We start from the raw sequence: 23879 nt of genomic DNA, 5'->3' as shown, positions 1-23879 counted from the left end.
TCTTTTGGAAAACTGGATAGAGTACACAATAAATTCAAGCCAGAGGACACTGTGAACCTAAGCAGTGAAATGAACAATTTGGGAAGGATTTTAAGCCCACTAATTGGAACTTCTTTAACAATTTTGGTCCATTCATTCATTTATTCATTCATCCAAGGATTATTCTTGAGCACTAGGAACTGACCAGATAGACCATCATTAACCTTGAAGTGCCAGGTCATCTGTGTTGCTGGAAACGGGGACACCAAGCTCCTTACAGAGAGGATCCTTGAGTTTGTAAAATACGAGACAGTTGATCTGAGACAAGGACACCATGAGAAGGTGGCTTATGGAGTTTTGAGCTTTCACAATCTTCTTCACAACATTCATAATATCCCCAACTATATCTATAGTAGACTTAGGGCACTTAGCTGAGTAACCCAGACTTAACTTTTCAAGACAACATTCTTAAATAGGTTTAAGATACTTATATGTATCTTACACATGTATATGTTATAAATACTTTTATATCTTATATACACCCATGTATGCGTCCTAAGTCACTTCAGTTGGGTCTGACTCTGTGCGACCCTGTGGACTGTAGCCCACCAGGCTCCTCTGTCCATGGGATTCTCCAGGCAAGAAGACTGGAGTGGGTTGTCATCCCCTCCTCCAGGGGATCTTCCTGGCCCAGGGACTGAATGCACATCTCTTGCATCTCCTGCACTGGCAGGCAGGTTCTTTACCACCAGCACCACCTGGGGAGTGAAAAGTGAAAGTGAAGTTGCTCAGTCGTGTCTCATTCTTGAAACCCCATGGTCTGTAACCTACCAGACTCCTCCGTCCATGGGATTCTCCAGGCAAGAACACTGGACTGGGTTGCCATTTTCTTCTCCAGGAGATCTTCCTGGCCCAGGGATTAAACCTGGGTCTCCCGCATTGCAGGCAGATGCTTTACCGTCTGAGCCACCAGGGAAGTCCCTGTATGTACCCATATATGTGTGAATATTGTCTTCTGTGGTGAAAAATGAATATCGATTAGACCTTATTCTTGCAAGTCTGGTTCCTATTATATTAGTGGCATAAATGAATCCAGTTATGCCACAGAATATGGAATACGAAAGCCTTGGCCTTCTCCTAGGTGCAAAAGAAGCATCGTTTATTGTATTTCGTCGCATTCTCTTCTATGCCGCTGCATTCTAGCCTCATTAAGATCTGTACAAGCAGAAGGAGCCACTGGCTGACCACAGAGCATCTACCTCAAGTCCAAAGAACACTTCAAACCGGTCCTTAGTTAGTGGTCCCTGAACAATGAGCGGTTTCCTAAAGCTGGACCTCCGGGGACCTGCCATTACCACTTTATGCAGCAGCCACGTGGATGGCAAGAGAAAATGAAAGATTTTCAAACATTCTTTTATGCAGTGAGTGAGTGAAAGTCGCTCAGTCGTGTCCGCCTCTTTGTGACCCCATGGACTACACAGTCCATGGAATTCTTCAGGCCAGAATACTGGCGTGGGTAGCCTTTCCTTTTTCCAGGGGATCATCCCAACTCAGGGATGGAACCCAGATCTCCCGTATTGCAGGCGGATTCTTTACCAGCTGAGCCACAAGGGAATTCCAAGAATACTGGAGTGGGTAGCTTATCCCTTCTCCAGTGGATCTTCCTGACCCAGGAATCAAACCAATGTTTCCTGCATTGCAGGCAGATTCTTTACCAACTGAACTATCAGGGTTTACCCAAGGGTCATGCCAATTAGGGGCTTCCTTGGTGGCTCAGATGGTAAAGCGTCAGCTTGCAGTTGGGGAGACTGGGTTCGATCCCTGGGTCGGGAAAATCCCCTGGAGAAAGGAAGGCTACCCACTCCAGTATTCTGGCCTGGAGAATTCCATGGACGGAGGAGCCTGGCGGGCTACAGACCATGGGGTCACAAAGAGTCGGACACGACTGAGAAACTTCACTGCTACTGCTGCTGCTAAGTCGCCTCAGTCGTGTCTGACTCTGTGCGACCCCACAGACGGCAGCTCACCAGGCTCCCCCATCCCTGGGATTCTCAAGGCAAGAACACTGGAGTGGCTTGCCATTTCCTTCTCCAATGGATGAAAGTGAAAGTGAAGTCGCTCAGTCGTGTCCCACTCTTCGCGACCCCATGAACTGCAGCCTAGCAGGCTCCTCCGTGCATGGGCAAAAGTACTGGAGTGGGGTGCCATCGCCTTGGGGTTCATGCCAATTACGAAGCTCTTTGCATAAATCTGTTCATAAATTACACTGCATTTGAACATTAAGTGAAACTGCATTAAACAGCCCGGGGGATTCCCCGGTCCCCGACGGCCCTGGGGCAGCCCTTCCCTTCCAGCAGGACCCCTGCTCAGAAGCAGCCCACCGGGCAGCCTTCCCCTCCTCCCTCTCCGTCTCTCCGTCTGCTGCCCCCGCCTCCCCGCCGAGCACAGTCTCTCCCCCTGGATCAAACCGACCGGACGGGCCCCGCGCCCCGCGCCCGGCCGCGGCTCCAGGGCGCCCCCAGCTGAACCCCGACACGGCCCCGGGGCGGGCGGAGCAGGGCCGGGCGGAGCAGGGCGGGCGGGGCCGCGGGGCCTGGAGCCGGGCCGCCGTCCGCTGGCTCCGCCGCAAGGGGCCATGTCGGGGTTCAGCTGGGGCTACGGCGAGAGCGACGGTGAGCCCGGAGTGGATGGACGGGGTTCCGCGCGCCCGGGGGCTTCTGGGGTCCTCCTTGGAGACGGCGGCGCTCCGCGGAGCCGAGCGCGGGGCCGCAGGGGGCTGAGCGCGGTGCAGACGCGGACAGCGCCGGGGACCGCGGGGGGCTGAGCGCGGTGCAGACGCGGACAGCGCCAGGGACCGCGGGGAGCTGAGCGCGGTGCAGACGCGGACAGCGCCGGGGACCGCGGGGGGCTGAGCGCGGTGCAGACGCGGACAGCGCCAGGGACCGCGGGGGGCTGAGCGCGGTGCAGACGCGGACAGCGCCGGGGACCGCGGGGGGCTGAGCGCGGTGCAGACGCGGACAGCGCCGGGGACCGCGGGGGCGGGGGGGCGGGCGCTGCGGGAGTCTGGACGCCGTGTAGACGCGGACAGCGCCGGGGGTGACCCCGGTCCACACACCCCGGCCCCCCACCTTCAGACGCGTCCGCTCCCTGGCGTTCGACCAGCGGAGAGCTGCCCCCAGCAGTAACCAGCGACCCGTCAAAGGCTCGCAGTTCACAACAGATCTGACGGCAGACTTCTATGAGCTGAGGACAAGCTTGCTTTTTTGCTCCTTTAAACTCGTTATTCATTTAGGGGAGGCAAATCATGGCCAAGATGTGACAATATACTTAAGAAATTTTAATGACTTGAATCGCAGCACTGAGATTTAAGTTGTCTTCCTGGCCACCAATGCCCCGCAGGTTTCTTAATAGCTGTTACTATTAACTGTTCCCCCAGCAGCCTGCAGGTAGTTGTCTGGAACTGCTGATTTTAGCAAGATTTTAGGTTCTTTTTGAGAAGTGAAGTTATATTTTAAACTACTTTTCCACGCTTTTTCTTTCTCCTTCCACTCATTCTTGCAGAGACTGGCGGTTAGCAACGGATCATTGATATTTTAAAGCGTTGGTCAAAACATGTTTATTGGTGGGAGCAACAGTTAATAATATGTATACTTTTCTTCTTGTATATTCTAAGTTATCAAAAGTAAACTATTTTTTCTTATTTTTATATTAAACTGATTATTTCAAATAGCCATTATGTGCAAAGTGACACCAAGAAAGTCTTACTCTCAATATTAGATCTGTGAATAATAATAGTAATAATACTTTCCTTGGATCAACATGCATATTATTGAGCAGTAGTATACACTTAGTTTTATAGAAAGCTTACTTTCACAAAGAAACAGAAGAGTTTCATTTCTAATTGTAGCATTTTTGAGACTATGATAAACTTGCCAGTTGAAAAATGGCAGCAAGTGAGAGTTTTAATAATGAAAAATATATTTAGGTGGATTTCTCTTTGAGTGAGACTACAATTATAGTCTTACATTTTGCTAATCTTCAATTTATGTTTGGGAAAATTGAAATTTCTTTTAATTTCCCTCTGCTGGAATAATTTTTCTTGTTATTTAATAGTTGGGTGGCTGCATGCTCAGTCCTGTCCAACTCTTTGCAACTCCAGGGACTGTAGCCCACCAGGCTCCTCTGTCCATGGGATTTTCCAGGCAACAATACTGGAGTGGGTTGCCATTTCCTACTTCAGGGGATCTTCCCTGTTTAATAGTTTCTAGGTGTTAACAGTGCCCTCACTATGATTAGGAAGGGAAGGGTATTTTCAATCAATGAATATTGATTACTCTTTAATAGGTTAGAAAATATTGGTTCCAGTGAAGTGCATCTGAAGTTTTAAAAATCCATCTTAGAAATATGTGAGGGAGATTAAGAGGTACAGACTTCCAGTTACAAAATAAATGACTCATGAGGATGAAATGTACAGAGTGGGGAATGTGGTGAAACATCATGTCATGTTTTTGTGTGCTGAGAGATGGTAATTAGACTTATGGTGGTCATTTTGAAGTGTATAAAAATATCAAATCGCTATGTTGTGTACTAGGTACTAACGTCGTGTTGTAGATAAATTATGCTTCAGAAACAAACAGGCGTATAGAGAAAGAGGCCAGATTTATGGTTGTTACCAGAGTGAGTGGGAGCGGGGAACTGGATGAAGGTGATCACTCCAGTTATAAAATAACTGAGTACTAAGGATTTAATGGACAACATGATACATATAGTTAACATTGCTATATGTTATGTATAAAAGTTAAGAGAGTGAGTCTTAGTTCTCATCACAATGAAGACATATTTTGTCTGCTCTTTAATTCTGTATCCATATGAGGTGATTGATGTTCACTAAACTCGTGGTAATCATATCATGGGTTATGTATTGTAAGTCAAATTGTTATGCTGTACACCTTAAACTTACATAGTGCTGTATGTCAATAGCATCTCAATAAAACTGGAGGAAAAAATTAAAAATTGAAAGCATAAAAGAAAGATCCTTTGTAGAAAAGCCATTAACAAGGAATTATTTTATATTTCCACTAAGAATTGTAGGGCTGTTCTCTGCTTTTGACTTCCCAGTGGCTAAGACAGTGAAGAATCCACCTGCAATGCAGGAGACCCAGGTTCCATCCCTGGGTCAGTAAGATCCTCTGGAGAAGGAAATGAAACTCCAGGATTCTTGCCTGGGAGATCCCACGGACAAACAAACCTGTTGGGCCACAGTCCCTGGATTTGCAAAGAGCTGGATACTACTAACACTCCCTGATTTTAAATTCAGTAGCTTTCTGAGGACCACGCCTTTAAGTAGATCAACTTTGGCAAAATCCCATTCATATATTGTTTCCTGACTGGGCAAGTTCTGTTGCTTGTTTTCAGTTTAGACTGGCAAAAGCAGTGAATGCAGAGATTAAAGGAAGCAAACTGGAAATAGTAGCAATGATAAATGGAACATCAGAAGGGGAGGCATCAGAAGATGCCACCACCTTCACAGACGACTGAGAACTTCTTCCAGGAACCTTTGACAATTTTATTAGTTTGGTTTAGGAAACATGACAGTCATGGAAAACTACACATCTCCAAGGGTCTTCAAAAGTTCCTGAATCAATGAAAGAACTACCATGTATCTCTACACCTGTGTTTAGATGAGTTTCAAAGTTGCACGTTATGGAGAATTTATAAAAGAGGAAGGGGCGTTTTTAAGAGGCAGGGAAATGAACATACCATCGTGTTTAATAGATAATATTGACTGATGCAAAATGATATTATTTTTGTTTTATTTTGGTTTTCCTCTGTTTTAAAAAGTAGTTCTGGCTGTAAAGAACTGGGAATAGAAGCATAAAGGGATTAAGAGTAGAAAGAAACTCTTTCCTAATTAGAAAAATAGTTAACAACATACTATGACACATGTATATTTGAAGTCTGATTCTCAATAGGTTAATGCATACTTGAGGGCAGTGAAATAGAACATTTTTTTTTTTTCACATTGGAAAAGGACTGGCTTGTTTATAAAAAGAGTGCTAGAAAGGTGAATGACAGTACCTAGTAAATAAGGAAATGTAGTACCTTTCCTCAGAAAAGGCGATGGCACCCCACTCCAGTACTCTTGCCTGGAAAATCCATGGACGGAGGAGCCTGGTAGGCTGCAGTCCATGGGGTCGCTAAGAGTGGGACACGACTGGGAGACTTCACTTTCACTTTTTACTTTCATGCATTGGAGAAGGAAATGGCGACCCACTCCAGTGTTCTTGCCTGGAGAATCCCAGGGACAGAGGAGCCTGGTGGGCCGCCGTCTATGGGGTCACACAGAGTTGGACACGATTGAAGTGACTTAGCAGCAGCAGCAGCACCTTCCTGTAATAAGATGTAACCAAAGAATTTTGGTTTTCAAGTTGCTTCCAAGTCCAAAGTGTATGATTCATAAGAGAACAACGTCTAAGTTATGTGTGTGGTTCTGTATTCGTGTTCTGACTTTTTATACCTGATGCATGTATGAAGTAAAGAATTTATATTATCTCCTTTGCAAAGAAGATGAATAAGAAGGAACATTTGATTTAGACTGAAGCTGTTGATAACTCTGATATATTTGCACTTCTTGAAATTTCATTCTAAATCTTATCTTTAAAAAAATATTTTGTGTTGTCAGTAGCAAATGCTTAATTCATTGTCATGCTGTGTCATTTTAGTAAGTACTTGAGTTTTAGAAAAATCAAGTAAGTTGCTTAGTGAGCAGGGAAAAGCTTAGTCAGCAGCCTTTTCTACTGGCCTGGTAGAGGTTGTGCAAATTGCAGGCAGAGGAGAGAAGGTGAGAAGAACCTCTAACCTGTAAAGTCTGGAGGCTAGCTTGGAGCTTATTTGAAGTTGCGTCTTGCTGTTGATTTTGGTTCACCTCAATTTACCAAACATGCTTAATTTGGGAACTTAATGCAATTTTGACTATAAATGCAGAACTGGGATGACAGTTGTTCCTTGGGTGGGAACTCAAATGTAGTATTGGCAAAACAACCGTGGAAGGACCTTCTGGAATATAGAAAGAGAAATAAATTGTTACTTGACTCTATTGCAGAAAACCAACCATATTATATTTCCTGATATGGTGGAGTCATTTTATATGGATTATACTATGTGAAAAATTTATATATTTCCTTAGTTTGTCTGTTGCACATTATTTACAGGAAATTAAATTGAGGCCTTGGTGATACCCAGGGATACAGTGAATGAAGAGAAGTGGGAAGAACATTTGAAAGAACGACACCCTTTCTTCACTAGACCGCTTTCTCCGCGACGTTAGTTCTTTTAGCTCATGAGCCTGGCCTGTGGCATGGTCACAGTTCGTTCCTGGAGCTGAGACTGAGTCTGGCTGTTTTCAGTGATGAACTGTGCTGTTGTTTTTAGTTTGATAGAAGGCATTTGCAAAGTACTTTATGAAATTTACATACTCTTTTGTCAACAAGGGTGAGTTTAACTCTGAAGATGAATTCAGGCAAACCAAGAGGTTTGCATACTTATAATAAAGTATGCAATAAAGTATGCAAGACCAAATACTTGATCTTGTAAAATGAAGCAAAACAGTTAGATGTTAAAGTCCTGAAGGTAAAGGTCGTTGTTTACTCATCTGTGTGTTTTCGTCAAAGTCAAGTACAGCATGTGGTACTCAACAAGCCTTTGGTTGAACGAAATAACTTACTGCTTCCTTTTTGCCTGGTCCTGTGTATTGAAGGTCCTGTTCATTGGAATGAATTTTTCCCTATTGCTGATGGGGATCAACAATCTCCGATTGAGATTAAAACCAAAGAAGTGAGATATGATTCTTCCCTCCGACCTCTTGGTATCAAGTACGACGCCAGCTCAGCTAAAATCATCAGTAACAGTGGCCACTCCTTCAATGTTGACTTTGACGACACAGACGACAAATCAGGTTGGCGTTACCTTTTCTTTTTTCTTGCTTGGGGGTGAGGAGTTTGAATGATTGGATGGTGCGTTCTTCTTCTCTTTTAAAAAATTTCTTTATTTTTAATTGAAGGATAATTGCTTTACAGGATTGTGTTGGTTTTTGCCAAACATCAGCATGAATCAGTGGATGGCTCATTCTTATCTTCCACATTTGAAACACTTGTGTGTTCCTTGTTAGTGTTCTGCTAGAACTTGTAATAAAGTTGTGTTTGATTAGTTCACAGGATAAGGTCTTATTTATTCACATTGTGAATAAATAATGGGCCAACCGGAAAAAAAAAACAAAAACTAGTATATTTGTTAACTGAATGAAGTAGAAAAGAGCGTTTCCTGAAAACGAACATTTAATCCTCCTTCAAGTATACTTCTTGCCCAAAGAATAGATGATACCAAGTTTAAAAATAGATGAAAGAGAAAATTAGAGAGAATCATATTTTGGAATACCTTTAAAGGTTTCTGATAATTTTTTAATTTTATTTTTAGTCTAACGTTAGGATGATGCTGTATTTATTAATGAAAAATACAGTTAGATTATAAAAATCCTTATTTAGAAGTCTTCATGCATTCGTTATTTTGGCCTTGCCACTTGACTTGAGGAATCTTAGTTCCCCAACCAGGGATCACACCCAGGCCCTCTTCAGTGGAAGCCTGGAGTCCTAACTACTGGACTACTGGGGAATCCCCCATTTAGTCATTAAGCTTAGATTTAGATAAGTAATAAGGTCTTCATGTGTTTATATAATGTTACGTTGTTAGCAAAAATGAAACGCCCATTCCATTTCTTCCTCATCTTTCTTAACTTCATAAAAGTGATTCATTTTCATCAGAACATTTTAGTAAATGTGTAAGGGAGGGGAGAAGCAATGTCACTTTTTACATTTATTAAATTGTATTTCAAGCCCTCAACTTTATGAACCCATATTAACAGACATGATTGATGTGGTAGGTACACTATAGTAGTCCAAGGTTTCTAAGTACAAAGTTTATACCCCCTATAGTAGTTTGATACTGTTTATGATATCTCAAGCAAAAAACTGAGGCTATCCATTCCGACTTTTAGAGTAAGAACTGATTAGCTTGTACTTCATCATAAAAACCTTAGTTATGAAAAATTCTTCCTCTAATTTGTGCGGTGATGATCTGGGTCTTCTCACTCCCTCTCTTCCCCTCTCTCTTCCTCTCTCATTTTCCCTCTACCTTGGGTTAATCAGTGGAATCAGTTTGTCTGTTTCCACCTTTGACACTGGGTCTGTGATGGGTAGCACGTGCCTTCACCCATAAGCGAGGGTCTCACTGCTATCTAATGAGATTACCAGGGTTAACTGGAAATCACCATAAGGGGCTTTGTATTCCTCTGATCCAGAAGCTGCATAAATATAGGTCATGATTCTCATTCTTTTTTTTTCACGATAAATGAGGGGGATGTTTCATGGTGATTTGAGGGGTTAAATTATTTAAAAGGTGGAGACCACCATAGCTAATACAAGCGATAAAAAACACAGATACTTCTGTAGCAGGTCACTTTAATTTGAATAAAGCAGTTTCCATTTTGTAAAGAAGCAGTTCTTCCCCAAGCTAACTCTGAATCCCACCAGTCACAGAACCACAGGCAGAAAGCTTTCTGCACAGTCCTGGCGGGGCTTCTTTGGTTGGGCTGCTGCACAACCAAGGTTAACCTGGGGGAGCTGCCTTTCAGAATTTTAATGGTCCTATAAAAGGGGGACAGGTGGACACGAAATTCACCCAGGAAGGAATTTCAGAGGAAGAACTCCTATCGGCCATAGTAAGGGAAATAGTAATCAGATGAGGAAAGACCAGAGTGCTCTCACCGGAGCGTCTGGTTTTTCTGAAACCAGACAGGATCCCGTCTCTCTGGGAATCTCACCTGGCTGGCTCCTCCAGTCAGGTCCTGGAACATCCCCGACCTCCTTCCTACAGAACTTCCCACACTGCATTGTGACTGCCAGCTGTTTCTTTCCACTCAGCTAAAATGAGCAACAGCCGTGTCTTACTCATCTACCTAGCATGGCACCTAGCACAGAAAGTAACCAATAAATGTATGTTTCAGTTAAATTGAAGTGAAATGAAGTCGCTCAGTCATGTCCGACTCTTTGCGACTCTGTGGACTATAGCCTACCAGGCTCCTCTGTCCATGGGATTTTCCAGGCAAGAGTACCGGAGTGGTTGCCATTTCCTTCTCCAGGGGATCTTCCCAACCCAGGGGATCAAACCCAGGTCTCCCGCATTGTAGGCAGATGCTTAACCATCTGAGCCACCAGGGAAGTTTCAGTTAAAAGCATATTTTTGGGGGATGATTTTTTTGGAGGATATGGAAAATACCGTGATACGGCATTATGCTATATGTAGGCGAAGGTGGTGGGCTTAGTTGCTCAGTTGTGTCTGACTCTTTGTGACCCCGTGGACTGTGGCCCGCCAGCTCCGCTGTCCGTGGGGATTCTCCAGGCAAGAAAACTGGAGTGGGTTGCCTTTTTCTTCTCCAGGGGAACTTCCCAACCCAGGGGTTGAACCCAGGTCTTCTTCATTGCAGGCGGATTCTTTACTGTCTGAGCTGCCAGAGAAGCCCTATATAGGCAAAATCTCAATAAAATTATAAACCACCAGCAATCAATTAATATTTACCATTTGACACATAAATAGCTTAAACATTGGTGGATTATTCATTGTTCAAACATTGAATTTTTTATAGGCTGTGATACTAATTTTGAAATTTTAAAAGGTGAAATAGCTCTTAGAATATAGTAAATAACAGCCCTGTCATGACAAAGGGGCTCATGTAACTCAGTGAAGCTGTGAGCCGTGCCATGCAGGGCCACCCAAGACAGATGGCTCGTAGTGAAGAGTTCTGACAAAACGTGGTCCACTGGAGGAGGGAAGGGCAGCTCATTCTGGCATTCTTGCCACGAGAACCTTATGGACAGTCTGAAAAGGCAAAAAGATAGGACACTGAAGATGAGCCGCCCAGGTTGGGAAGTGTTCAGTATGCTACTGGGAAGAGTGGAGGGCAATTACTAACAGCTCCAGAAAGAATGAGGCTGCTGGCCCAAGGGGAATTGATGCTCAGTCATGGATGTGTCTGGGGGTGAAAGTAAAGTCTGATGCTGTAAAGAACAGTACTGCGCTGGAACCTGGAATGTTAGATCTGTGAATCAGGGTAAACTGGAAGTGGTCAGGTAGGAGATGGCAAGAGTGAACATAGATATGTTAGGAATCAGTGAACTGAAATGAATGGGAAATGGAAAACTTAATTCAGATGGCCATTATATCTACTGCTGTGGGCAAGAATCCCTTAGAAGAAATGGAGTAGCCATCATAGTCAACAGATGAATCTGAAAAGCAGTACTTGGGTGCAGTCTCAAAAACAACAGAATGATCTCGGTTAACTTCCAAGGCAAACCATTCAGAATCACAGTATCCAAGTCTATGCCCCAGTCACTGATGCTGAAGAAACTGAAGTTGACCAGTTTTATGTAGACTTACAAGACCTTCTAGATCTAACACCAAAAAAGATGTCTTCATCATAGGGGATTGGAATGCAAAAGTAGGAAGTCAAGAGATACCCAGCATAACAGGCAAGTTTAGCCTTGAAGCAGAGCAAAGGCTAACAGTTTTGTCAAGAGAACATGCTGGTCATAGCACATGCCAAATGCCCTTTTCCAACAACACATGAGATGACTCTACACATGGATATCACCAGATGGTCAACACCAAACTTAGGTTGATTATATTCTTTGCAGCCAAAGATGGAGAAGCTCTATACAGTCAGCAAGAAAAAGAGACCTTGAGCTGACAGTGGCTGAGGTCATGAGCTCCTTATTGCCAAATACGACTTAAGTTGAAGAAACTAAGGAAAACGACTAGGTCATTCAGGTATGACCTAAATCAAATCCCTTATGATTATACAATGGAGGTGATGGATAGATTCAAGGCATTAGATCTGTTAGAGTGCCTGAAGAACTATGGACAGAGGTTTGTAACATTGTACAGGAGGCAGTGACCAAAACCATCCCAAAGGAAGAGAGATACAAGACGGCCAAGAGGTTGTCTGAGGGGGCTTTACAAAAAGCTGAGGAAAGAAGAGAAACAAAAAGCAAGGGGGAAAAGAAAAGATCGACCCAACTGAAGGCAGAGCTCCTGAGAATAGAAAGAGAGATACGAAGGCTTTCCTAAATGAACAACGCAAACAAATAGAGGAAAACGATACAATGGGAAAAATTAGTGATCTCTTAAGAATACCTGGAAACATCAAGGGAACATTTTGTGCAAAGATGGGCACGATAAAGAATAGAAATGGTAAACAGAAGAGATTAAAAAGAGGTGGCAAGAATACACAGAAGAACTATACAAAAAAGTCTTAATGACCTGGATAATCACAATCGTGTGATCACTCACCTAGAGCCAGACGAATTCTGGAATGTGAAGTCAAGTGGGCCTTAGAAAGCATCACTATAAACAAAGCTAGTGGAGGTGATGGAATTCCAACTGAGCTATTTCAAATCCTAAAGATGATGCTGTGAAAGTGCTGCACTCAATATGTCAGCAAATTTGGAAAACTCAGCAGTGGCCACAGGACTGGAAAAGGTCAGTTTTCATTCCAGTCCGAAAGAAAGGCAATGCCAAAGAATGTTCAAACTACCATACAGTTGCACTTACTTCACATATTAGCAAAGTTATGCTCAAAATCTTTCAAGTTAGGCTTCAGCAGTATGTGAACTGTGAACTTCCAGATGTACAAAAGGATTTAGAAAAGGCAGAGGAACCAGAGATCAAATTGCCAGCATTCATTGGACCATCGAAAAAGCAAGGGAGTTCCAGAAAAACAGCTACTTCTGCTTCATTAACTACGCTAAAGACTTTGACTGTGGATCACAACAAACTGTGGGAAATTCTTAAAGAGATGGGAACACCAGACCATCTTGCTTATCTCCTAAGAAACCTGTGTGCAGGTCAAGAAGCAGCGGTTAGAACCAGACATGGAACAACAGACTGGTTCCAAACTGGGAAAGGAGTACGTCAAGGCTGTATATTGTTGCTCTGCTTATTTAACTTATATGCAAAGTGACTCAGTGCTGTGCTAAGTCGCTTCAGTCATGTCCAACTCTTTGCTACAGTATGGACTGTAGCCTGTGAAGCTCTTCTGCCCATGGACAGAGGGTTGCCATGCCCTCCTCCTGGGGATCTTCCTGAACCAGGGATCGAACCCACATCTCCTGTGCTGGCAGGTGGGTTCTTTACCACCAGCACCACCTGGGAAGCCCTATAGGTAAAGCACATCCTGCAAAACGCTGGGCTGGATGAATCACAGCTGGTATTACGATTGATGACTGACGTGAGAAATATCAACAACCTCAGAAACGCAGATGACACCACTCTAATAGCAGAAAGGGAAGAGGAACTAAAGAGCCTCTTGATGAAGGTGAAAGAGGAAAGTGAAAAAGGAGACTTGAAACTCAAAAAACGAAGATCATGGCATCCAGTCCCATCACCTCATGGAAAATAGAAGGGGGAAAAGTGGAAGCAGTGACAGATTTTGTTTTCTTGGACTCCAAAATCACTGCAGTCAGTGACTGCAACCATGAAATTAAGAGACAGTCGTTCCTTGGAAGGAAAGCTATGACCAACCTAGACAGTATATTAAAAAGCAGAGACATTACTTCCTGACATAAGTCCATCTAGGCAAAGCTATGGTTTTCCAGTGGTCATGTATGGATGTGAGAGTTGGACTATAAAGAAAGCTGAGTGCCGAAGAGTTGATGTTTTTGAACTGTGGTGTTGGAGAAGACTCTTGAGAGTCCCTTGGACTGCAAGGAGATCCAACCAGTCCATCCTAAAGGAGGTCAGTCCTGAATACTCATTGGAGGGACTGATGCTGAAGCTGAAGCTCCAGTACTTTGGCCACCTGATGCGAAGAACTGACTCATTGGAAAAGACCCTGATGCTGGGAAAGATTGAAGGCAGGAGGAGAAAGGGATGACAGAGGATGAGATGGTTGGATGGCATCACCAACTCAATGGACATGAGTTTGAGTATGCTCCGGGAGTTGGTGATGGACAGGGAGGCCTGGTGTGCTGTGATTCATGGGGTCGCAAAGAGTCGGACACGACTGAGCAACTGAACAACAAAGGAACACCAGTCACTTGGTGGATTCAGTGGTTGTAGTTTGATTTTTCAACTCTAAAAATTGTCAGTGTCTCAGTTATAATCCTGTTATCTAGTTCTAGGTAACTGCCCAAAGTCAACCAAGTGTACAGGATCTCAAATTACACATTAAAAAGGAAGAAGAAGCAGGAGCAGTTATGGGGCGTGTGAGCACACCTTAGTCATGCTCTCCCACCCCTTCCCAGCCAAGATACAGAGATGGCGCTGCTCATGTGTTCCTACCCCAAACACAGTTGCTGGCCCACTGTAAGCTCTTAAGGGTTGCTGTATGAATGAGTGAGCGGAGAGTAAGTTGACGTGCATGTGCTCAGAGCAGAGGAAGCCAGACTTGTGAAGACTTCCTGGATCCAGAAAGAATTCAAGCCCCAGCAGCTGGGACCATTCCTGTCTCCTCTCTCTCTCTCTCTCTCTTGCTATAATCCTGGTGGATTTGTGCTCTCTGTTTCCTCTTTTCCTAGATTCCAACCAAAACATAAGCGTGCTGTTCATTTACTTTTACTTCAGGGAGCTGTTCGCCCCACCACGACCAGGCCACGACGTTCATTAGATTCTCCGGGTCCTAAGACTTTGCTCTTTAGCCGTGCCCCGGCTGATTCAGTAGCATCCTTACGGACTGAAGGTTGTGAAGGAGTGCTTCTCTTTCTTACTTTATAAGGTTCACTGACCCGGGCACTGTCATCCACACTGGTTATCCAGGAGAAGGAGGTCAGTGCTGCCCTCAGGGGAGTTGTATTCTAGCGAGATAGACGGTAAATGCGTTAACAGATAAGTGTTTTGATTAAAAAAATTTTTTTTTTAATTTTGTTTTGCCAGCCTTGCTTGTCATTTTGGGCAACTGACTACTGTGTGCTAACAATTTAAAAAAGTTAAGTTCAACTGAATAATGTGTACGTTTCTCGTTGGTCTTTGCAGCATATAGCAAATGACTGATTTCTATCTACTAAGTTATTACAATTTCCCAAACTTTAAAATTAACCCGGCTTTCTTAGTCAGTATAGACCTCTTATATGAGTTTTACTTGAAATAGTTTTTTAAAATTTTATTGGAGGCATATATACATGTATAAGGCTTCCCTGGTAGCACAGATGGTAAAGAATCTGTAATGTGGGAGACCTGGGTTTGATCCCTGGGTCTGGAAGATCCCCTGGAGATCATATATATATGATTTGGGTGAAATAATTGCTAATTTTAAAATTTAAGATGGCAACAATAATATATTTATTCATCTAGGTTGAAAAGTAAGATGAATAATTTGACTTCTGCAAACACTAAATCAGCCTCATTAAAAATAATTTTTGTCACCATTATTTATCTTATAGCATTGTTTAGCTGTTTTCTTATAAACCATCTCAACACTTGTGATGAGCCTTGGTATTTGGACTCATTTTTTCCCACTCTGTGTTTCTTCGGTAGAGCACTGCTCCTCGAGCATGGTCTTCGTGATTAGACATTTGCTGACTATAGTCCCAGGTTGGACATTTTAATCGAAACAAAGTCCAGATACATATAGAGTAAGGCGGTCTCCATTGCGTAACTAAGCAGAGTTGTGCTAATCTGGCTTTTAGACCCTGGATTCAGAGCAAGCTTTCAAGAGATCACCCAGTGTTCTTGGACATTCCCTGATAGCGTGTGTGTGATTTTTATATCACTGTCGTTTCCTGAGCCAGCTTGTTTGCATCTTCTTCCAAAGTTAATTCTGCATTGATCCCTCAGGCTCTCTCATCCGCTTTTTATATGTGAAGGAAAGACTTCATGGTTCGGCTCAGGTCTTATGCAACAGCAAGGGAAAAAGAGACAATAGGAGTGTTGATTTCTTTTTGTTTGAAATGCCGCTACATCCATGCTGTATGGAGTCACTTAGGGAAATGTGCCTTTTAAACTAATTTATCTGTGAATCATCCTTGAAACTGTTTGTCTACATACAAATAAAATATTTTATTCATTCCTTTGTCAAATATTTACCACTCATCTCCCCTGTGATGGTTACCCCGCTGGGTGAGGGTGTGGCAGGGACCCCAGCAGACAGCCTCTGTCCTCCTGTCCAGTGGGAGGTGAAACTACAATTTGCTCTTTGTGTCAGAGTAACAGAAGAGTGAGCTCTAGAGTGTGGTGTAAGTGGTTCTCTCTTCCTTCTGTTTTTCAGATGGCTCGAAACACAACCATCTTTATCTATCTTAAAGAAATCTGGACATAAATGAATCTAAAGGAAGTCCCAACCATTCAGTCTTACAAAAGATTTTATTACATATGCCCCCAATTTGTTTTTCCTTAGGCAGTTTTGGGGATCGTAGAAGTTAAAGAACATTCAGTCCAATCTCCTAATTAAAAATAGTCAAACAATTACAAACAGACAAGAGCTGAAGCCCATAGACGCACGCTTAAGTGAGTTTTGAAAGATGGCACAGTTTAGTTGCTGCTGCTGCTGCTAAGTCGCTTTAGTCGTGTCCGACTCTGTGCGACCCCATAGACAGCAGCCCACCAGGCTCCCCCGTCCCTGGGATTCTCCAGGCAAGAACACTGGAGTGGGGTGCCATTTCCTTCTCCAATGCATGAAAGTCAAAAGTGAAAGTGAAGTCTCTCAGTTGTATCCGACTCTTGCGACCCCATGGACTGCAGCCCACCAGGCTCCTCCATCCATGGGATTTTCCAGGCAAGAGTACTGGAGTGGGGTGCCATCGCCGTCTCCGATGTATGTGTTAATATACAGTATTTGTCTTTCTCTTTCTGACTCACTTCACTCTGTATAATTGTTTTGTCTTTTATTTATTGTTGTTTGTAGAAAACTTCATGATGCTGCTTAACATCTTTTGCTGCTTATATGAGGTGGCTCATTCTTGATGAGTTTTGAGATATATATGTATATATATTTCTTCTGAAGAGGAGGGTCATTTAAATTAGCTACCGTTTAAGGCTGTACCTCACAGATCCACACTCAAGCCTATTGGTGTTGATGAAAGATTAGTTGTGCTTTTGATGTAATCAGCCTACCCTGCTTTCTTATCCTCACATATCCTTTGAAGATTTGCCCAATAAAGATTAATTGGGAGGAGACAGGTTAGGACTGTTTTCTACTAAGAAGCTTATACTTAAGATATGATTCTGTTGGCATGGTTTTAGAGATCATATGTGTTGAGGCAAAGGACTAAAATATACTCTGCCAAAGTGACAAAGATGTGATGGATTAATTTAAAAGAGTTAATTTTGTTTTGTATTTCATGTTTCTCCAAGAGGATGGGATTCGAGTATAGAAGATGTGTTTACTCTGCCAGTTTCTGTAGTGATCGTAACCACAGTGAAAAAGCAGCCACAGCTAACGTGTCTGGCTTGCTGCCTCTCTGCCAGGCAGTGATAAGTGCTTTGCCTCCAGTTTTTGTTCTGTTTTCACAGCAGCATTAGGAGGAGGTATACTCTTCTTGAAGTTATAGACATAAAAGCTGAGGTTTCAAAACTAGAGGATGTGTGCAAGACGACCCAGTAAATAGAGTGTGAGCCCAGGACTTCTAACACTGAGGCCTGTTCTCAGACTGGAATGCTGGGCTGGTCTACCGAGTTCAAGGTGGGCCTCTTTACACTTCACATTCTTATTTAAACAGGCTGACAGCCTCCATTTCACAGAACAATTCTTTACCTCGATGAACTCCCAGTTTTTCTACTTTCTAACCAGCATGTCTGTTTCCCAGGTATTCTGTCTCCCAGGCATCTGATTTCCCAGATATTCTGTAAAAATCTATTGTGGATTCTCTAACCTTTTAAAACACTTGGTTTTATTCCTTGCATACCGAAAAGTTGTATTCTTGTCAGCAAACTGAATGACACATTTATAAAAAAAATCCCTTGGAGGACATGGAGATGTTGAATGATCCAGGACGATGCTGTGGCTTGTGGACATTCACATGTTTTTCTTTCCTGCTAACAATTTGAACTGTATTGATGTGTAGTTCTTCGTGGGGGCCCCCTCACTGGAAGCTACAGGTTACGGCAGTTTCACCTTCACTGGGGGTCCACTGATGATCACGGCTCTGAACACGTGGTGGACGGCGTGAGGTACGCTGCAGAGGTGAGTCAGCAGCCCTGTATTCGTGGCCCAGAGTTGTTCCCTTCTGTTTTAGTTTGATTTTTATTTCCTATTGGAATATAGTTAATTCACAATGTCATGCAACTTTCAGGCATACAGCAAAGTGATTCAGTGATGCACGAGCATATATCTGTTCTTTCCCAGATTCTTTTCCCAAGTAGGTTATTGCACAGCATTGAGTAGAGTTCCTTGTGCTGTACAGTAGGTCCTTATCATTTAAAAATTTGATTGGAGTACGGGAGTACAGTTGTTCCAGGATGCTGTTAGTTTCAGGTGGTTCAGTTATACATATTCACGGAGCTTGTCTATGTGATGGGATTTAAGGGACGCACGAGACAGCTCTCCTTACACCAGATTCGTTTATCTCCGTGGCTGAAATTGCTTTATTATGTCAGCATGAGAGTTTATCAACATGAGAGCCACAAATTTGCCCCTTCTGAGCCTTAAAGCTTAGGGTTATTGTGCCCGTTTTAGAAATGAATAAACTGCAGACAGATTAAGTGGAAGGAAGGGAAAGAAACATTTGTTTCAGGCCCAACTGTGTACACACATGCAAAGTCCATATTATAGAGTTAATTGTAAATGGCAAAATTCCTTTAGGGACAAAAAGTAAAGTCACAAACTCTCCTGAACTCTACCTTACCTCTACAACCTCAAGTATTAAAATGCAGTCTCTGTTAATTCTTCAAGTCCTTGGTATGAAGTGTTCATTGACTTGTTTTTTTCCATTGGGGAGTTACTTCCTTTCCTTATACCTGATATTCATTAATTATATTCTGCTTTTTCTAATCCTCTGGTTAAAGGATAAAGCATAATATTCTTTAAGTTTTAATTAAATATTCTTCAAGTTTATAGTTAAATATTGCTAACACCTAGTTTTACCATGAGATGAAAGTGAATCATTGTATGATTCAACCAAAGCTACTTAAGTGAAAATATATAATGCGTCAAGGAAAGTTATGACCAATCTAGATAGCATATTCAAAAGCAGAGACATTACTTTGGCAACAAAGGTTCGTGTAGTCAAGGCTATGGTTTTTCCTGTGGTCATGTATGGATGTGAGAGTTGGACTGTGAAGAAGGCTGAGCGCTGAAGAATTGATGCTTTTGAACTGTGGTGTTGGAGAAGACTCTTGAGAGTCCCTTGGACTGCAAGGAGATCCAACCAGTCCATTCTGAAGGAGATCAGCCCTTTCTTTGGAGGGAATGATGCTAAAGCTGAAACTCCAGTACTTTGGCCACCTCATGCGAAGAGTTGACTCATTGGAAAAGACTCTGATGCTGAGAGGGATTGGGGGCAAGAGGAGAAGGGGACGACAGAGGATGAGATGGCTGGATGGCATCACTGACTCGATGGATGTGAGTCTGAGTGAACTCTGGGAGTTGGTGATGGACAGGGAGGCCTGGCATGCTGCGATTCATGGGGTCGCAAAGAGTAGGACACGACTGAGCGACTGATCTGATCTGATCTGATAATGCGTCTTGTAAGTAGTCTCAGCAAGACAGAGCAATGTTACCAGCCATGTTCAATTTTTCTTCATTTTTTCTCTTAATTACTGAGTTGTGGAGTTGAGGTATGCTTTCATAGCCCTGCTGATGACAGAGATTCAGATTCAGACTTCTTTCCAGTTTTCTTTTCCCACTGGCGTGCACAGCTGCTCTCTGAGACCATCAGTCGAAGCTTCCTTTTTGCCTACTAAAGCACTTTTGTTTGAGGCTGAGTGCTTAGGGTATGTGACCTGCCCTGTCCCTGGGCTGGAGGAATAAAATCTACGTTTAAAATGGACAAAAAAAAAAAAAAAAAAAAGCCTGGAATGTGGAAAGTGGGACTCCTGAATCTGTATGGCGTCTCAGTTTATATCACCTACTGAATAGTTTTCGTGTTTGCTTCCTAGAGTTTTGTGTTCTAAATTTGACATCTTCTTCTAAATCTCAGAAGCTTTGTGGGGATTGAGAGCTGGCTTTGCATCACTGTCGTAATTTTCCTAAGTCAGGCAAGTTAGTCGCATTGCTTTATGGTTAAGCCTTCTAGCCTCCTATACTTGAAAGCACACTCTGAGAGAGGCCGACTGTGAGCTGGCAAGTGGCCTCCTGAAAAGGGCTCTCAGATCCTGCAGTTCTCCAGCGGCTCAGAGTCCTGACTTGTAGAGCAAGGACCATCTTGTTAGGTTTTCCTTCTTGACGTGGCTAAAGCTTTGACTGGAATTTCATGCTGTTCTTAGTGTGTATTTCAGGCTGTTTAGTTCATCTGCTCACGCATGCGCTCATTCATTCATTCTTTTGAGATCCTAGCGTGTCCCCAGTCAGGGCCCACTTACCCGCGCTCATCATGAAGGGAGTACTGGGAATGAGGAGGGGTGGTCAGGGAGCACTTCCTCACGGTAGAGGTTTCTAACCGCAGGCCTGAAGGAGGAGCAGGAGTGAGCCAGGCAACGCGGAGAGGGAGCTGCAGAGAATCGTGCGTGAGCACTCGGGGCGGGGAACAGTATCACCGATTATCACACATTTGAGAAACAGAATGGCCGGTGTGGTTGGAGCATGAAGAACAAAGCGGGGTTGTCAGGGGTAAAATCAGGGAGGCCGGAGGGGCCTGATCGTTCGCAGATGAATCGTGTACGGATCGCAAACACTTTCAGTGCAGCGGGAAGCCGCTGACTGTCTTTGAATCAAGAGGTGGTCATCTTTGTGCTTTAAAAATACCAGTTTGAGCTACAGTTTGAAAACGGATTGGGTTGAAGCAGAGGTGGGTCAAGGGAGTCAGTGAGGAGGCTCTGGGGGCAGTTCCAGGGAATAGAAGAGGGTGCCCTTGGAGCGTTGGCCGGCGAAGTGCTGCTTCCTTGGGGTTTGGTGATTGATCGGAGGCGAGGGGGAGGCGGGGGAGGACTCAGTGTTTCTGTCGAGAGACAGGAAGGCTACTGGAGGGAGGGGCGGTCTGGGTCAGACCTCGGGGTCGGGGGTGTTCAGGGCTGACAGTAAACAAGTAGATAAGTCGTATGCGGTAAGGTCTTTAACAGGAACACCACATGATCTGGTGGAGTGACTGGGTGCTTACAGAGGGCCTCTTTGGGATGACATGTGATCATCTTTGAGACTGAATGGCCGGAAGAAGCCACCTGGAGGAGATCCAGGGAGATCTTTCTAGTGACTAGGAACAGCCGGTACAAAGGCTCTCAGGCAAACGACGAGGTTGGCATGTTCAAGAAGAGAGACCTTGGCTTCCAGGATTAGAGCGAATGAGAGAAGTTGTAAGTCATGTCCCAGAGAGGCCACCGGGACCACACCGCATCGGGCTTGGGGGCTTAGCAGGCAGTTTGCAGTTTATCTCTGTGTAGCAGGACCAATCAGTGGAGGGTTTCGAGTAGGGCAATGGCATATTCTGGTCTATACTTTATAAACTATAACTAGCTGCTCTGTGGCAAAGAGGTTGGGCAAACGTGGAGGAAGCAGGGAGGCAGACTAGAAGGCTGTGAACGTGTTCACATGCGCAGTGATGGTGACTTGTGCCATGGGGTAGTGGAGGTGAAGAGAGTTAAACACGTGCGGGATATGTTTGGGAGGTAAAATCCCTGCTACCTGTCCAGGAGAAGGGCGTCCAGACTGAAGGAAAGAAAAGAGAACTCAAGCCAAAAGACTATGGCTTGAGCAGCTGTGAGGATGGTTGTGCTTTTTGCTGAGACGGGAAAGCTCAGGGAGGAGCAGGCTGAGACAGGAATTAACTGCTGGGATGTGTTAATTTGGAAATGCCTCAGGCTTGGCTTCCCAGGTGGCTCAGTGGTAAAGAATCCGCCTGCCAGTGCAGGAAACGTAGGAGACTGAGGTTTGATCCCTGGGTGGGGAAGTTCCCTTGGAGAAGGAAATAGCAAGCCACTCCAGTATTCTTGCCTGGAGAATCCCGTGGATAGAGGAGCCTGGCAGGCTACAGTTCATGGGGTCACAAAGAGCCGGACGTGACTTAGCAGCTGAACAGTGACAACATAGATATTCCAGGCTTGCGTTCAAGTAGGGTGCTGGATACAAACCTGGGTCTAAAGAGGTCAGAGCTGCCCGTGGAGGCATTTGGGAGCCATTTGCCTTTGATTTCAGTTCAGAAGTATCCCTTTGTGCTTGGCTATAGAAGTGATTCCAAAGAATTTCCTTAGTTTCTCCAGCTACTTTTGTACCTAACTTAAGGATTATTGTCAAGTTGTATCCTCTTAAGAAATAAAAATATGAAGAAACAAATGAAAGGGAAAACCATTTAAAGCTGTGAGGGAAAGTCGCTCAGTTGGGTCCGACTCTTTGCGACCCCATGAACTATACAGTCCATGGGATTCTCCAGGCCAGAATACTGGAGTGGGTAGACTTTCCCTTCTCCAGGGGATCTTCCCAACCCAGGGATCGAACCCAGGTGGATTCTTTGCCAGCTAAGTCACAAGGGAAGCCCTTTAAGGCTGTAACCTATATAAAAAGTTTAATTTGGAGCCTAATCTAATGATTTGTGACATTACAGAGATTAAAATAATCTAAATCATGGAAGACTTTATCTCGAGTTGCATATCTATTAATAAAAAAAAGTAGGCTAATAGTCCATTGCATATTTAGAACTTTATCTGATTATAATTTATACCAAATATATGATAAGCAGATTATGTAGTTGATAGTAAAATTATGATTTCAACATTAATGGGGACTTTCATCATCATGAGCTCATTTTATGTATCCGTATGCAATTTAAAAACACTAAAGTTGAATAATGCTGTTATTTAGAAACTGCTTTTCATTAGGGGAGAATCTTATTCCCATTTATACATCGGCTGCAATGACTTTTTGTCATTCAGTTCAAATCACTGTGGCTGTCACTGTTCGGAAATGTGCGTTTGTTATTTGTTTGAGGTTCAGTTCATCTATGAATGCTAGTAAAAGTTGTGTCAGTTCCCCTTAGGTGACACTTGCAGTTAAGCAAGGTGTGTGGGAGCGAGAAGGACTCGTTTGAAAGAACAAAAGATTTCTCTTGCTTTAGTTTCCCATAGCACTTCAAACACTTGTTGCTTTTTAACCAGTGGAAAGATGATAGACGGATTCACGTCTCCTCAGCGGCACGTTCCTTTTCTAGTCCTCTGGGGTTGTGAACCTCAAGAGGGCTTTTCACATCTGTCTGCCTCTGCTCTCATCTCTTACCAAGTGAACTGCTGTGCTGCCTTGGCGCCGGCTCAAACAGCTCCAGCGTGCCTGCCTGCCGCTCCCTCAGTGTGGCACAGCGCTGGTCGCCCGTGAGCCGATGGACTTTGCTTCATCATCCGATGCTTTGAGGCGCTTTGCGCTTCCCCCGACTACCTCAAGTCAGCGAGGAGCAGGGCACCGCGAGAATCCGAGAATCCGCGCTTGTGTTTTCTGTCTGGATATTCCAGTCTGCCTTGATGGTTTCTGGGCGGTGCACTATTTTAAGTTGCTATAGTTCACAGTTTAGGAGAATTCTTATTTATCTTACAATCCTCCCGTATTAGTTGCCTGTAAGATGGGAAGTTATGGTTAAAAGAACGGATAAAACCATTCCCTTGAGGGTACTAAATCCTCTCTGTAACAGCTAGAAGGGTGATCTGTGCAAGAAACCCTTCACAGGCGTTTGCTCCCTGAGCGCCAGAAAGGCTCCTTTGACGGAGGTCTTACCTGAAGCCATGCT

The 23879-nt window shown here is 43.9% G+C and overlaps 1 protein-coding gene across 2 annotated transcripts in view; it reads left to right on the top strand.

Annotated features, from left to right (window-relative positions):
- Positions 1-2556: 2556 nt before the first annotated feature.
- The window catches only part of CA13 (carbonic anhydrase 13), a 39492-nt gene continuing 18169 nt past the window's right edge, over positions 2557-23879 (top strand). Inside the window, exons 1-3 of one of the 2 annotated variants that reach the window (XM_027561630.1) lie at positions 2557-2651; positions 7736-7933; positions 18084-18202. In XM_027561630.1, the coding sequence (XP_027417431.1) occupies positions 2615-2651; positions 7736-7933; positions 18084-18202 (354 nt within the window). In that variant the 5' untranslated portion in view covers positions 2557-2614. Of the gene's footprint in view, positions 2652-7735; positions 7934-18083; positions 18203-23879 lie in introns of those variants that run through there. The other variant, XM_027561631.1, reaches the window with a different exon arrangement.

The sequence above is a fragment of the Bos indicus x Bos taurus genome, chromosome 14 (assembly GCF_003369695.1).
Source record: "Bos indicus x Bos taurus breed Angus x Brahman F1 hybrid chromosome 14, Bos_hybrid_MaternalHap_v2.0, whole genome shotgun sequence".
Classification (NCBI taxonomy): domain Eukaryota; kingdom Metazoa; phylum Chordata; class Mammalia; order Artiodactyla; family Bovidae; genus Bos; species Bos indicus x Bos taurus.
Note: the sequence above shows the minus strand (reverse complement) of the source record. Positions and strands in the feature narration are given on the sequence as shown.